This window comes from Mandrillus leucophaeus, unplaced genomic scaffold (assembly GCF_000951045.1).
Source record: "Mandrillus leucophaeus isolate KB7577 unplaced genomic scaffold, Mleu.le_1.0 Scaffold509, whole genome shotgun sequence".
Lineage (NCBI taxonomy): Eukaryota > Metazoa > Chordata > Mammalia > Primates > Cercopithecidae > Mandrillus > Mandrillus leucophaeus.
In genome coordinates this window covers 1,831,750-1,845,525 of record NW_012105464.1, presented here as the reverse complement: position 1 = coordinate 1,845,525, position 13,776 = coordinate 1,831,750, and the positions used below count along the sequence as shown (strand labels likewise).

At 36.0% G+C, this 13,776-nt stretch overlaps 1 protein-coding gene across 1 annotated transcript in view; it reads right to left on the bottom strand.

Moving 5' to 3' along the window:
* CFAP47 (cilia and flagella associated protein 47) overlaps positions 1 to 13,776 on the bottom strand; it is a 428,524-nt gene that overhangs the window by 177,003 nt on the left and 237,745 nt on the right. Inside the window, exons 43-45 of the mRNA XM_011996297.1 lie at positions 5,162 to 5,276; positions 4,161 to 4,387; positions 1,143 to 1,296 (exon numbers count right to left, since the gene is read on the bottom strand). Of these exons, the coding sequence (XP_011851687.1) occupies positions 1,143 to 1,296; positions 4,161 to 4,387; positions 5,162 to 5,276 (496 nt within the window). The remainder of the gene's footprint in view (positions 1 to 1,142; positions 1,297 to 4,160; positions 4,388 to 5,161; positions 5,277 to 13,776) is intronic.

Sequence of the window (13,776 nt, the reverse complement as noted above, 5' to 3'; positions counted from 1 at the left end):
TTTAAAAAGACAATGACTTACGACGAAAGGTCTCTGACTGATTGCTGGTAAGCAAATATCCCCCTGCAGTTGTTTGGCTGGCTCAGGTTATTTTTATTTTTACTTTTTGAATGTGAATGTTTAGACAGGGCATCTACTCTCTAGTTCACCATAGGATCTATCATCCCTGTTACCTTGACCAGACCTAACTCTTAATTCCTTGTTACTTGCATGGCCACTTAGCATTTGAGTCTGGGATCTCAGTTTTCCTAGGGAGGGAAAGCAAACAGACCATCTTGTAATTTATACATTGTAATCACCCTTTCAGGCTTACAAATATTTTGTAGCCAACACAAATCCATACTAGAATAACAAACGAAGATTTAACAAGACCAAATTTAGCAAAAGCGTAAGTGAAAATCCATGATACTGGAATTATGGAGCATTCTAGGAATAGCCTTAGTGAATAAATTACATTCCTACCATTATCCAGTTGTTTGAAAAGAACTGAAATGAAAAAGAAAGGTAATTTTGAATAGTTAAAAATATGTAGTCACTTGTTTAAGTCTTATCACTTGTATTTAGTAACGTTAGTGTATCAATATTCATATTAAATTTGGATTAAACCTTATTGATCATGGCAACAGAATAAAGGGGCACGAGGAGATCAAAAATAAGTACAGTACTCAATAAAAATCCTGCTCCAGATCAAAGATAAGTTACTCATATATAACACATTCTTCTCCTCTGATAACCTCTAACCATCAACATTTTTCCTTTCTTTTAGAGCCAGCCTAAGCCTCAACTTCAGCACAACTTCTGTAACCAAGTTCACTCTCAAAGCAAGAACTCACCTTCCTCAAAGTGCACTTATTATCTATCAGATTACTACCCTTTAACAAATTTGTAAGCCTGCAAGTTTTGGTACCAGTAATTTAGCACCCAAATTCAGTACATAATTTCGATTACTGTGATGTAATATGTTGATTATATATAATGCAAAGCATCATTCAATAACTGGTATTTACTTCACTGAAACTCTTCAATTATATTATGAACACTTTGTCAGTAAAAGTGTAATCTCTTTTTGCCTCAACTGTGAAGTGAATACATCGCCATTCCTGGAACACTGTTAGATTTTCAGGCCGCACATCACTGATTACCTTTTGTTTTTGAAAGTTTAATTACTTGAGGTTCTGGAACCCGAGGAATGTAGATTTTCTCGGGGATATAAAAATATTCTGGAAGGCTCACTTCTGTTATGTATGAAACGGTCTTAGGCTTCCTCAACTTTGAAATATGAAAGAGCATAAGAGTCTGTGAACAAACAGTAAAATTAGAATGCAATTTTCTTAACTTTCACCTCCAAAACACAAAAGACAGCACTATGTATTTAGACTATACTTTTGAGGAAAAAATCCAAGGATTGAATTTGGTCATTTCATTATTTTTATTTAATTGGTGGAAAACAGTATAAACACATTTCAGAAAAACAGTGGAGTCCTCTTTTATTGAGAGATGACCAATGTCCCTCGCGCTAATGCTTTCAGTGTTGAGAAATTCATTGCCTTGGGAGGAAACCATTCCACCGCTGACCAGCATTTGAGAACGTGCTTTTCTCGAGTTGAAACCTGTACTCCTTCATATCTACCCATCAGATACATCAGATACATTCTTATTAGTAGCACAGACTGAGGCCTCCTATTTCACTAACGACAATTTTGTGAATTTATAAAAACAACGGGGTCCCACCCCTCCACAGATGTTCAAAAACTCTCTTACCTAGGTTTGTTATTTTTAGTTCCTCAATGATTACTCATATAATGGGGGTTACAACAACTCACCTCCATGCATATCCTCCTCTAGACAAAATTTAGTTCAACAGTATTCTTCGTAAAGTGGGACACTTAATATAAGCCCCGATCTCTAAGTGTAAGTGAAGCAAGTTAAAAGTGACTTTTGTTTCTTTAGGTGTATTTTCAATTCAGTTAAACAACGACAAGGCTCATATCATGCATAAGATGTCAAAGGATAGACAAAAACATGTGAGAAAAGCTCTTAAGATTCTAGGATTTCACAATCTGACAGGAGAAACAGATAAACATAAAAGTAAATCTAATAAAAACATAATGTATTAAATGTAACAATGAACACATATGCTGCGTTCCAAGCAAAAAGCTAAAGGAAGAAGGAGAAAGAAACTATATACATATGCATACACAATGAAAAGGCTAGTCATGGACAAAATAACACCTGTCTCAACCATTTGTAATTTAGATAAAATGTTTTGACAAGAGGTAATAATGAAGAAAATCAATTGAAAAAGAAAATGGCAGGGCATTATGACAGGCTTAAATTTTGAAATAGCCACTAATCAAAAAATGTTAATGTAATAGTGTACTGAAAGTTGAACATAAACCTTCTGAAATTTATTGTTCTATATCAGAAAGAAGTGGTTTGGTTTGAGCTAAAGAAAACCATCAACTTCTTAGAAGCACAGTACAGTCAAGAAAGTATGAAAGCCTCAGGATTTAACATTTTTGAGTCAATCAGAAATTCAAAATCCAGGCCATTTAAAAAATATCATCACCAATTGTTAGAAGTCTGGGATTAGGCTGTATTGATTCTAGCATTCTGACAAATAAAAAAAAAGAAATAATTTATACAGTGCCAAGTATTTTGATATATATAAATGAAGATAAATCTTAAACAACAAGAATGAAAAATGTATGTAAAAATGTAAGTTGTCAAAACGGAATCTTACTAATAGCTTTTTTGTTTTTTCTTTTCTTTTTTTTTTTTTTCCGAGACGGGGTTTCACTCTTGTTGCCAGGGCTGGAGTGCAATGGCGTGATCTCAGTTCACTGCAACCTCCGCCTCCCAGGTTTGAGCAATTCTCCTGTCTCGGCCTCCCAAGTAGCTGAGATTACAGGCACATGCCACCACGCTTGGCTAAGTTTTTTGTATTTTTATTGGAGACCAGGTTTCATATTGGTCAGGCCGGTCTTGAACTCCCGACCTCAGGTGATCCACCTGCCTTGGCCTCCCAAAGTGCTGGGACTACAGGCATGAGTCATTGTGCCTGGCCAGTAAGAGCATTTTAACAGAGACCTGAAGTAACTGAGAGAGGCAGCCCACTAATGTGTAGGGAAAAGTAACAGAGGAAGTTCAAAGGCCATGGGGAAGACACCCGGCATGTTTGAAGCAAAGCAATTAGGCATGTGCTAGGGAGTGGCCTTAGAGAATGGACTCCAGCAGAAAAGGTGAGATGAGGGAAGGAAGCGCAACCGATGGACTCCTACATGATGGGTCATGTAGATCATCCAAAGGATATGGGCTTTTAACAAACATTAGTTGGAAAGCCAGTAGAAGAATATGCACACAGGAGCAAATGAGCAGGCTTGCGTTTACAACAATAGCTTTGGCTGCTCTGTGAGAATAGATTGTACCTAATTCCAATCATAAAAATAGATTGTACCTTATTTTAAGCTGTAATGATAGAGTCTATAGCAATAGGTAACAGTAATAGTAGTGTACTATTACTATAGAGTAGTAATAACTACCTCAATATCATGCACAAAGAGTGCACTTATTATATACACGAGGTAAGCATTTTACATATAATTATCTCAGTTTTTACAAATTGCCAATATCTCCATATGAAAATATATAAAAATTTAGGCTTGAGAAGGTTTAAATAACCAGCCTACAGTCACATAGCTGGACAGTGTTAGAGTCTGAATTCTCAGCCTGGCTATCTGACACCAGAGATGATTCTACCTGGGTACAGAGCAAAATATCCTGGGCAACTTTTAGAACATATTCCTACCCACCCCCTCCTAGTGATTCACATTTAATTGTTCTTGAGTGGGTCCTGGGTATGGGCATTATTTTAAGTTCTCCAGGGTACTCTAATGTGCAAATAGAAATGAAAACTACTGTGAATTAATGACCACACTGTAATGCCTTAAATTACATAGTATATTGCTTTGTTTCAGATTCATTATTTAATGAGATACAAAGGACAAAATGGCAACTGAGTTGTCCTTCAGTACTCATTACTTTTCCTTCTAAAAATGTTATTTAATCAAAATAACATTTTAAATAGTAACAGCTCTGTAGCTCTGTGTATTTTTAAAGAGACAGTAATTGAAGGGAATCATCTATTTCTCCATTCCCACCTCAATCTTGGTCAGTCCCAGGAGGGCGATGGCCACACGGATACTACTGCTCTCCAGAGTGCCTGTGATCAACCTTCGCTCATACTCAATACTCGACATCTGTTGCTGTGCTGCAAAAGCCAAAGCCTTTTCCTTGGCTTCATTAGTCATCGGCAATTTAAGGTCCATATACAGGATTTGATGGTGTTTGCAATTAAAATATAGAACTGGGTATTTCTTATTAGGCCCTGGAGGAAGAAAAAAACATTAATGAATACAATGAACATTTATGCCTGTGACATTGCTATTCAGAATGGACTTGGGAGGTCTGAAATATAAAATTGCAGTTATGGTCATTATGAAACAGAGTAAAAATAAATGCATACCACATGTCCATTAGTTCTAATTCAGTAATTAAAGAGCAAGTTTTCAGGAATTAAAGATTATTGATATTCTCTAAGAGATGTAGTCAAATGATTGGTCCATATAAACGTCATCCACATGCTCAAAAATTCAGTGACCATTGTGCTCCTATCAGTGATAGGTAGGGGGAGAGTAGATATAAATGTTAAAAGAAAAGACACCTGTCAAAAGCTCCCAAGAACTGCCATTTTCTTTCACTGACAACATTTTAACGCCTAATTCCTTAAGGAACAATAATCAAGAACTGGAAGCCAGGGTAAAATTCCAGGTTATATAACATTATGTAGATTTTTTGAGAGTGTAGTAACTCCCAGATTATTTGAGAAATGGAAAGTGTTGCCAAGTAAATATTTTGTGTGCCAAATTCCAATATTTAGCTTAAGATTGGAAAAGGAAGACTTAAAAAAATCACCATTGAAATTTTTTTAATGGTAAAATGGTGCTTTATTTCATGGATGCTGACATAATAAAGTTAAAAGAAGCCCTTTCAAAAGCTAAACACACAGAAGAGAAGCTTGCTATGAGGATGCTTAGGTAACTATATGAGGAACAGTCCATTTTCAACATTATAAATGAAATAAAATACATGTGTACTGTACCTTCTTCTCGAGTACCGCTGTAACAAACTGGACTTGAAGAAGAATTCATTGGAAGGCAACTGGAAGGCAAGGGGGTCATACCTTTTCCTTCTGCAACATATACTAATTGTCCAATCTAAAACACAAGACATTATAATATTAAATTTCAAAATCTCGCATAAAAATATAACTTTTTCTGCTACAAGGGAAATCTGCATACTATAAGAACTGCCATGAATTGTGCTTTTATAAGCAACACAGCCTATAAATGGGCAAACAAAGGTAAGGCACACATATAGTTCATCCAGAGTATGGGAGAAACTTTGCCTGCAACTAGAACACAGGAATTGCTTAAGAAGGTCCCGGAATTGCACTGATAGCAGTTGATCTTCCCAAATATCCTTGGGCAACTGCTGTCTTAAAATGAACAAAAGAGGAAGCAAGAAATTTTTTTCCTTTAGTCTGTAACTTATTATTGGAGAGGAGTGACATCAGCTTTGCCAGGCATCTGAGTCCCCAAAACTCTACATTTTAAAGTGCAGGCTTTCAAAATGAACATGGAAAAGGCTAATTTTTTTTTTTAGAAAAAATAATTAGACCAGAAGTAGAAAAGGCTTAAGAAAGAAAAGAATCTTTTATTTGATGAATAAAAGCCCTCTTTAATTATCCGTCCCAGAGAGGCATTAAAATGTGACAGCAGTTGAGTTTCACATCCCCTTAAGCTAAATAATTACTTCTTGAGGCCAGTTGATATGTGGTCTCTACACTAACTGAAGCCAAGTAGCCATACAATGCCATATGCTAGAAACCATAACTCACACTCTACAGTTCAAACAATGTATAGCCAACCATTAGCCAATATTATTTCTATAAATCAGGGAGGATTCCTGTCAAACAACTTTGTATCAGCCACCCTTGTCCCTTTTTGCCTTTAAAAATCTGTTTATAACAAAGGATAAAGGGAGCACTACCCAAGGCAACCTGGAAGAAAGTCATTTGCAGCTGTCCTGAACCTTAGCCCAAATAACCTCTCTATATTAATGTTGCCTCAATTTCTTTCTTTAGACCAACAGGCTAAAGAGATAAGGCAAAAAGAAAAGTAGGAATAATGCAAGGGCAGCAACATGATATAGTGAAAGATCAGTAGAAGTGGACATGCCTGGTTTTAATTGGCACTGCCATTTCTCAGCTACTGGGCTTCAAGCAAGTTTACTAAACCTCTGAAATCCAGTTTCCTCCTCTGTAATATGGCATGATCAACACCTTAATTTTAGGAACCTAGAGTTTTAATAAAAAGGAATAGGAGAGAGGGAGTCTCAAAAGACATATGTAATCATAATGGCTGAACCTTATTTAGATCCTGATTCAAAGACAAGTGACAGAAAAAACACACAAATAAGTATAAGGCAATTGGAGAAATCTGAAAACAGCTTGGATGTTTGGATGATATTAAGAAAAATTTTACCATATTTTTAATAGTAAGGATATCTTTGGCAGTGTCAGAAAAACCTTTTTTTCTGTAGAAACACTTACTGAATTGATTATGAATAAAATTCTGTGATCCACTGGGATTTGCTTCATTATAATCATGAAACATCTAGATAAATGATGTAAACCAAAAATAAAATTCTGAGACCCCAACTAACTAAATGGATCCCTGCCACCACCTAAAGGCATTCCAAAGTTAACCTGAAAAACTAGTTCAAGCCTTGGTAAGAAGTGGGGGAGTCCAGACATGCCTCATTATACCTTCCTCTCCTTGGAATTCAGGCACAGCTGACCAGCATTAACATTACAACAGAGACCTTAAGACTGACAAAACAGACTCTTTCTAGCAGGAAGGTATCAACATGAAAGAGCAGGCACTGAAATAAATCAAAGTATTTTATCTCAAAATAGATTTTCTTGACATTTTGAACTGGCCCTGCAAAGCTGTCACTTATGGGGATAACCTACATTCTGTAGAGAATCCCCTTCCATTTCTGGAGTCTTCTTCCTGATCCAGGAGAGAAATAACTAAAGAGTTTGGCATCTTTTTAAGTCTGATAAGAATAATTTGCTATCTATTCCTTCTGAAGCCTGCTATCTGAAGACTTCATCTGTATAATAAGAATCTTGGTCTCCACAACCCAGTGTCTTAACCAACATTCTCCCTTACATGTATTCAAGATCTTTAGATATACCTTTCAACCAATTGCCAATCAGAAAATCATTGAATCCTATGACCTGGAAGTCTCCACTTTGTGTTGTCCTGCTTTCTGGACAGAACCAATGTATATCTTACATGTATTGACTGATGTCTTATGCCTCCCTAAAATGTATAAGACCAAGCTGTATCCTGACTACCTAGGGCACATGTTCTCAGGATCTCCTGGGGCTGTGTCATAGCCATGGTCACTCATATTAGGCTCAGAATAAATCTCCCCAAATATTTTAGAGTTTGACTCTTTTTGTCAACAATGATATAAAGATAAATTGACCATGCAAAAAATACATATTCTAAAATATTACAAATCTAGATAACAAATGAAACAGTAGAAATTAAAAATTAATCTATAAAAAATATAAGAATGAAAAATTTCTCACTGTGAGGTCTATTTTTTAATAGCTTTGTTATCCCCCCATTAGAATTTGTTTATAATTCATTTGTGGTCTATTGCTGTATGATAATATTCCATAAAATTTTATTAATTAAGATCCACAGTTATCTATAGTTCATGCTGGAAAAAGGAATATGAAAATCTTTGAATGTTTTATATTATTTATCATTTAAGTCTATACACTCCTGGCAATAAATAGTACATAATACACAATTTTCATATAGTACATTTTCTTAAGTAGCCACACACTTTACAAGCAAAAATCCAAGCTAGCCATTTGAAATGTGATTTGTGTGTGTGTATGTGTTTCCGTACACATGTAACTGAATGATCAACAATTAATGATATAAAATACTCAGTAATTCAAGTAGAGGAAAAATGCATCAGTTAAAGACTGAAGATCTTTAGATAAGACAATGAAATTAGATAACTAATTACCTAAAAATTTGTTGTTTTATCAAAAATAAAATATGCATAAGCAATTAGACTCATTGAGTATAGAGTTATTATAAATACCTGTTTGTTTTCATGTGTACCCAACTAAAACCTGAACTAGGACTTGTCTACCATGTGAAAATGAAAACCAACCCATGGGAGTCAATTTAAAAGGAGCAAATTGCTATTTGCCAGAATATTTTCCTCAAATGTAAATTATAACATCTTCTCAGCCATTGATTCATCAATTAAAATATTATTAACTAGGACTCCACTGAATTTCCATTAAATTCTGCATCTTACACACATAGTATATTACCATTTCTCAAAAATTTATTTTGTCTAACATGTTCAATATCAATATATTCTTTTTATTAAAAAATCACTTAATCAAAAATAATGCTTATCTTGCCTGTGTCAGAACATTATTCAGAAGAGCCATAATCTCTACTATAGTTTGATTATTTGCTTCCACTTTTTCTTGGAATAAAATTAGACCATGAAAGGCACAGAAATGCAATAAAGAACTGTTTTAAAGTAGAAATTCCTCTCATATTCCAAATCTAGAAGCTTTGACAAGGGAAATGAAATTAGCTGACACTTAGCAGACGCTTGTCATCATGAGGTGTTCTAATAATCACCTATACAAGTTTTTCCTGCTTTTAATTTCATAAATTCCATTTGGCATGCTTAATTAGAAATATATTGTATTTTCGAGAAAGATGCCAAAGCTCATTGTCAATTATAAGAAACTTTTACAGAAGATATTTTGTTCCTCTTGTGTATCTAGTTAAATGCAGTCCTCAAATAGCACAGTTACATGCAAACTTGCAAGAAGACCAGCTGTTAATTATCCAGAAAAAAGGGATACAAACACTGAATTGGCACAAAAGTTTTAATTCCAGCTCTGCCACTAATTAGCTGGGTAACCTTTGACACGTCATGGATGCCCTCTAGATACAAATAACCTTAATCTTCCAAAAAAAAAAAGTGCATTTACCTAGACACAAAGTCTCCATGATTTTTCATAGGTATTAAATCATATTTATTCTCTTATTTTGGGTTTCGATCTTTCCTGTTTTGTGATTTATTTGTTTGAGATGGCTGAGCAATATTATATTATTTTGATGACTAAACAGGCACATGGAACTTAAGCTAAAATTCTAAATGTTAAATTCCATATATGCTAAAGAGAGATCATTAATCATTTATAGGTCACTATTTGACTATCAAAATTATAACATAAACCTGATTAGTAAGAATAATCACTGTTATTTAAAATTATATTTTTATAGAATAATTTATAATAAGGCAGTGATCTAGGAGCTAGGAAACTCATTGAGGGTGAGAAGACTCATGAAAAGATTTGTATACCTGCACTTAAAAGTTCAATTTTCTTAACAAAATTTTGACACAATATTAATTGCATGCCTTACAGATTATTCCACAGACATTTTGAGAAGATAAAATATATTTAAATTACATAAAGTATTAATGGATTGTTTAATAATAATTAGTGGTATGTTTTAGGACATTATTTCCTCAAAAACCTGGAAGCTGTCCTTAGACTTTAGAAGGCATTGTGGCAATGAAATCTGCAGTCTCTCTTTCCTTTTATCACCACATTTTTCAGAACCATTTCACTCAAATGTGTCACCAATTTGCTCTGCAAGTGAATGAAAACTTCCTTCCCTTCAAATGTGAACATCACTCAAACTGTCATTAAGTTTGATCTTTATAGCAATATAAACTGTGGTCCTTGGAATCCCTTGTTAGAATTACAGAGGGAATAGCCGAGGGCAGTATTGAAAGGGGGTTTGTGAAGCAGTGTAACACAGTACAAAAGTCTCCTAGCCAGTCTCCCTACCTCCAGTTCCTTTCTCCAACTGTAATCTACTATCTGTTTTGGCGCCAAAGATGCTTTCTAAAACAAAGATGAAATCAGACCCTGCCTATGCTTCCACTGGATTCCTGCTTCAATAATAATTATAATGATTACAAATAATTCAACTTAAAATTAACTGCCCTACTCAATATCAGTCTGATTTACCCATCCAACCTATTTTCTATCACTACCAAGAAACCATTCTCACAATCATTAATCCTTGTGTCCATGAGATTTCGTACTTAGCTGTTTTGCTGTGTTCGTAGAATCTTCTTGGGAGCACACCTCTCTCCTGCCCAGTCTCTTTGTTTTATTGGCAACTCATCCTTGATCAAACTCCTGTATTAATCAATTATCCCTGTCTTCACTATCATATAGAAATGAATTCTCCTTTCTATTCTAGAAATTGTCACAATCTGTCTACTGCTTTATAGAAATTAGTGGACATGTTTCAGGATACTATGTGTACTAGCAAAGAGTATGCCTTGCCTGGGGGCATTTTGTCAAGGACAAGGATGTCCCATCACAAAGCAGCATCCACTGAGTAAGAGATGTATTTTTCTAATTCATTGGACTGTGTCATATGTCCAGTAAGCTTCTCTCATTCACCAGGAGGAGGCACCTATACTTCAAATTCATGCAAAGTTTCTGTGTGAGGTAGGCCAGCACTATGCAAGTTTGCCTTCTCCCCTGGTGATATAGTCTGGCTGTGTGTCCCCACCCAAATATCATCTTGAATTGCATTTCCCAAAGTTGGAGGTGGGGTCTGGTAGGAGGTGATTAGATCATGGGGTTGGTTTCTAATGGCTTAGAACCATTCATCTAGTGCTGTCTCATGATAGAGTTCTCACAAGATCTGGTTGTTTCAAAGTGTGTAGCACCGCCCCCTTCACTCTTTTTCTTTTTCTCTCTCCTGCTGGCCATGTGAAGACATGCTTGTTTCTCCTTCTCCTTCTGTCATGATTGTAAGTTTCCTGTGGCCTCCCCAGAAGCAGAAGAATATGCAGCCCACACAACCATAAGCCAATTAAATCTCCATTCTTTATACATGACCCAGTCTCAGGTAGTTCTTTATAGTAGTGTGAGAATGAACTAATACAGAAAATTGGTACCAGAATTGGGGTACTGCCATAAAGATACCTGAAAATGTGGAAGGGACTTTGGAACTGGGTAAGAGGCAGAGGTTGGAGCCATTTGGAGGGTTCAGAAGGAGACAGGAAGATGAGGGAAAGTTTGGAACTTCACAGAGACTTGTTGAATGGTTGGGACGAAGTGCTGACCAGTGCAAGAATGGACTAATACAACTGGAATGTAAGTCCCTTGAGTGCAAAGATCATGGACTTTGCATATGTTCACTCTCTCTCTCTGCATAGAAAATTGGCTGTATACTGTTGGTGAATTAAACTATGTTGCAAAGAGTGAGCAGAATAATAAAATGAAATTATTGAAATCCAGCTCGAAGGATACAAACTTTTAAAAATGTGATGTAGTCATTCTATATATTCTACAACTTCCTTGTAGAATGAGTGTCCATAGAAATAGTATTGATTTTGGAAAATAGAAATTACTGTTTCCTCAACTGTGCCATGCCATGTGAGGTGATATTCCCTAGAGCTAAAATGTTGGTACCTCAGGCATGTGGACTCTTTACAGTCTATCTGATAGTACCGTTGATAAGCAAAATAAATAACTGACAATTAGGTACAAAATTCTAATTTTCAGATTTTCTCTTCATGTTTATCTTGAAAAAATCTGCACTGCTTATTGTAGGATGAGGGTTTTCTGGTTAATAAGAGGAAGGAGGGTGGCTGAAGAGCAAAAAGGCCTTGCAGTATGAAGGCAGCTAAATCTTTGTAACTTTGTGAGTATATGCCACATTGACAGAGACTTCAAGGTCGACATAACCTGCCCCCATACTGGCAGCAGGCTTTATGAGGTTAATAAATGCTTCAAAGTAATTATAGGCCAAATGGGATTTCATCTTGCCTATGTTTCCCCAGGAACTCAGGGGCGTCACCTGTAGGGAGGACTGTAGTTATCCTCATTCCCTCGAAAAAGAAAAACAGTTGTGACAAATTGAATAAAAAAATCAAAGGACAAATGAAATAGGACTTGCCATTATAAATCATGAAAAATAAAAAACAAAGCGTCCTCAAACAATACTCAGTTCCTCAAGTTATAAATATATCTTTAATAAAACTCAAGTTAGTCTGTTTAAATATAAAATCACATAAAGATTTTAGCATTATATAATTTAATGTTTTTACCTTCATTCAATAAACAAGCAAAATCAGTACTGTTAAATTCTGTATTAATGTTACAAACATTCATCATAGTTGAAAAAAATTGCACATCCTTGGAAAATATTTAAATATATGCATATTAGAGACTGCCAACTTAATCTCTGCATCACCAGACACAGGAAGACACAAAAGACTAAGAGAGAATGAAATGACTGATAGCGGAAAGAATCAGACGAGTGGCCCCATTGATTTACGCAAATATATGGCAGATGGCCAAAGTGACATTTAATATACTTAACAACTGGTGCTTAATAGCCTTAGGCTAAATTATTATAGACCATAAATCGACAAGAAAGTCTTGCAGGGTCTTCTTCCTGGGAGTGGGTATGCTTTCCCTGTTAACCTCTAAGTTGACTTGGCAAGGCTGAAACTCACTTTGGTATATGGCACCCTGGTGTGGGGCTGACTGATTCACATAAGTTATTCTGGGATGCTGACTTCCCTTCTGGCTTCTTCAATTCAGCAACGCCTGGACTTTGGTCTCAATTTGTTCTAACCAAGGTTTGTAGACAGAGAACAAAAAAGGCCAGAAGATAAATCTACCAGGTGGAAGGAAGGCTCTGGGTCAAGTCAATAAAAAACACTGAAGGTTTGTTGGGAGGGGGCTGGCTATACCACAGCAAATGGTTGCAATTGAAACCCACTGTTAACTCAACCCCCAAATCAGGCATCCTGTTTGATACCCTTGCCTCCCTTACACAGGACAGCTCAGCAATGCCAAGTGGCTTACTGCATAAAAACCCAGAATCACAGAGAGTGGGTGTTCACATGCTAGACACCACAGTGAAGACAGAACCCCAAGGTTTTATCAATGCATCATGGTGTGTTTTGCAATGTCTGTGTGCTTTGTAAAGGGGTCTGTCAACCCCTCCTCCTAAAAGGTACAATTCATCAGGGACTGGGCCCCGATTCTGCTTGAAATTCTTCTACCTAATTTGCTCCATTCCACGTTGGAGCAAAAACTTTTTGGCTCTCTAGCATTTGATAGCATGAATTTTCAGGGCTTTCATAGGTTTCTCCCTTAGTTAAGAATCTCTATGAACATTAATGTAAGATCTATAAAACTATTCTGTTTTCAAATAGTTGTTCCTTAAATCTTTTCAACTTTATATGAAAATTCAAACAGAACAGCCAAAATGAAAGAAATAGTCTTTGCTTGATAACAGTGTTAGTAGCAATGTTTCAATTTTATACATGGAAAATTATCAAGTAGACATCTAATTTCAGTTTTTGATAGGTGTTTTGTTTGTTTGTTTGTTTGTTTTTTGTTTTTTTGAGACAGTGTCTCACTCTGTTGCCCAGGCTACAGTGCAGTGGCATGATCTCGGCTCACTGCAGCCTCCACCTTCCAGGTTCAAGCAATTCTCCTGCCTCAGCCTCCTGAGTAGCTGGGACTACAGGCACATGCCACCA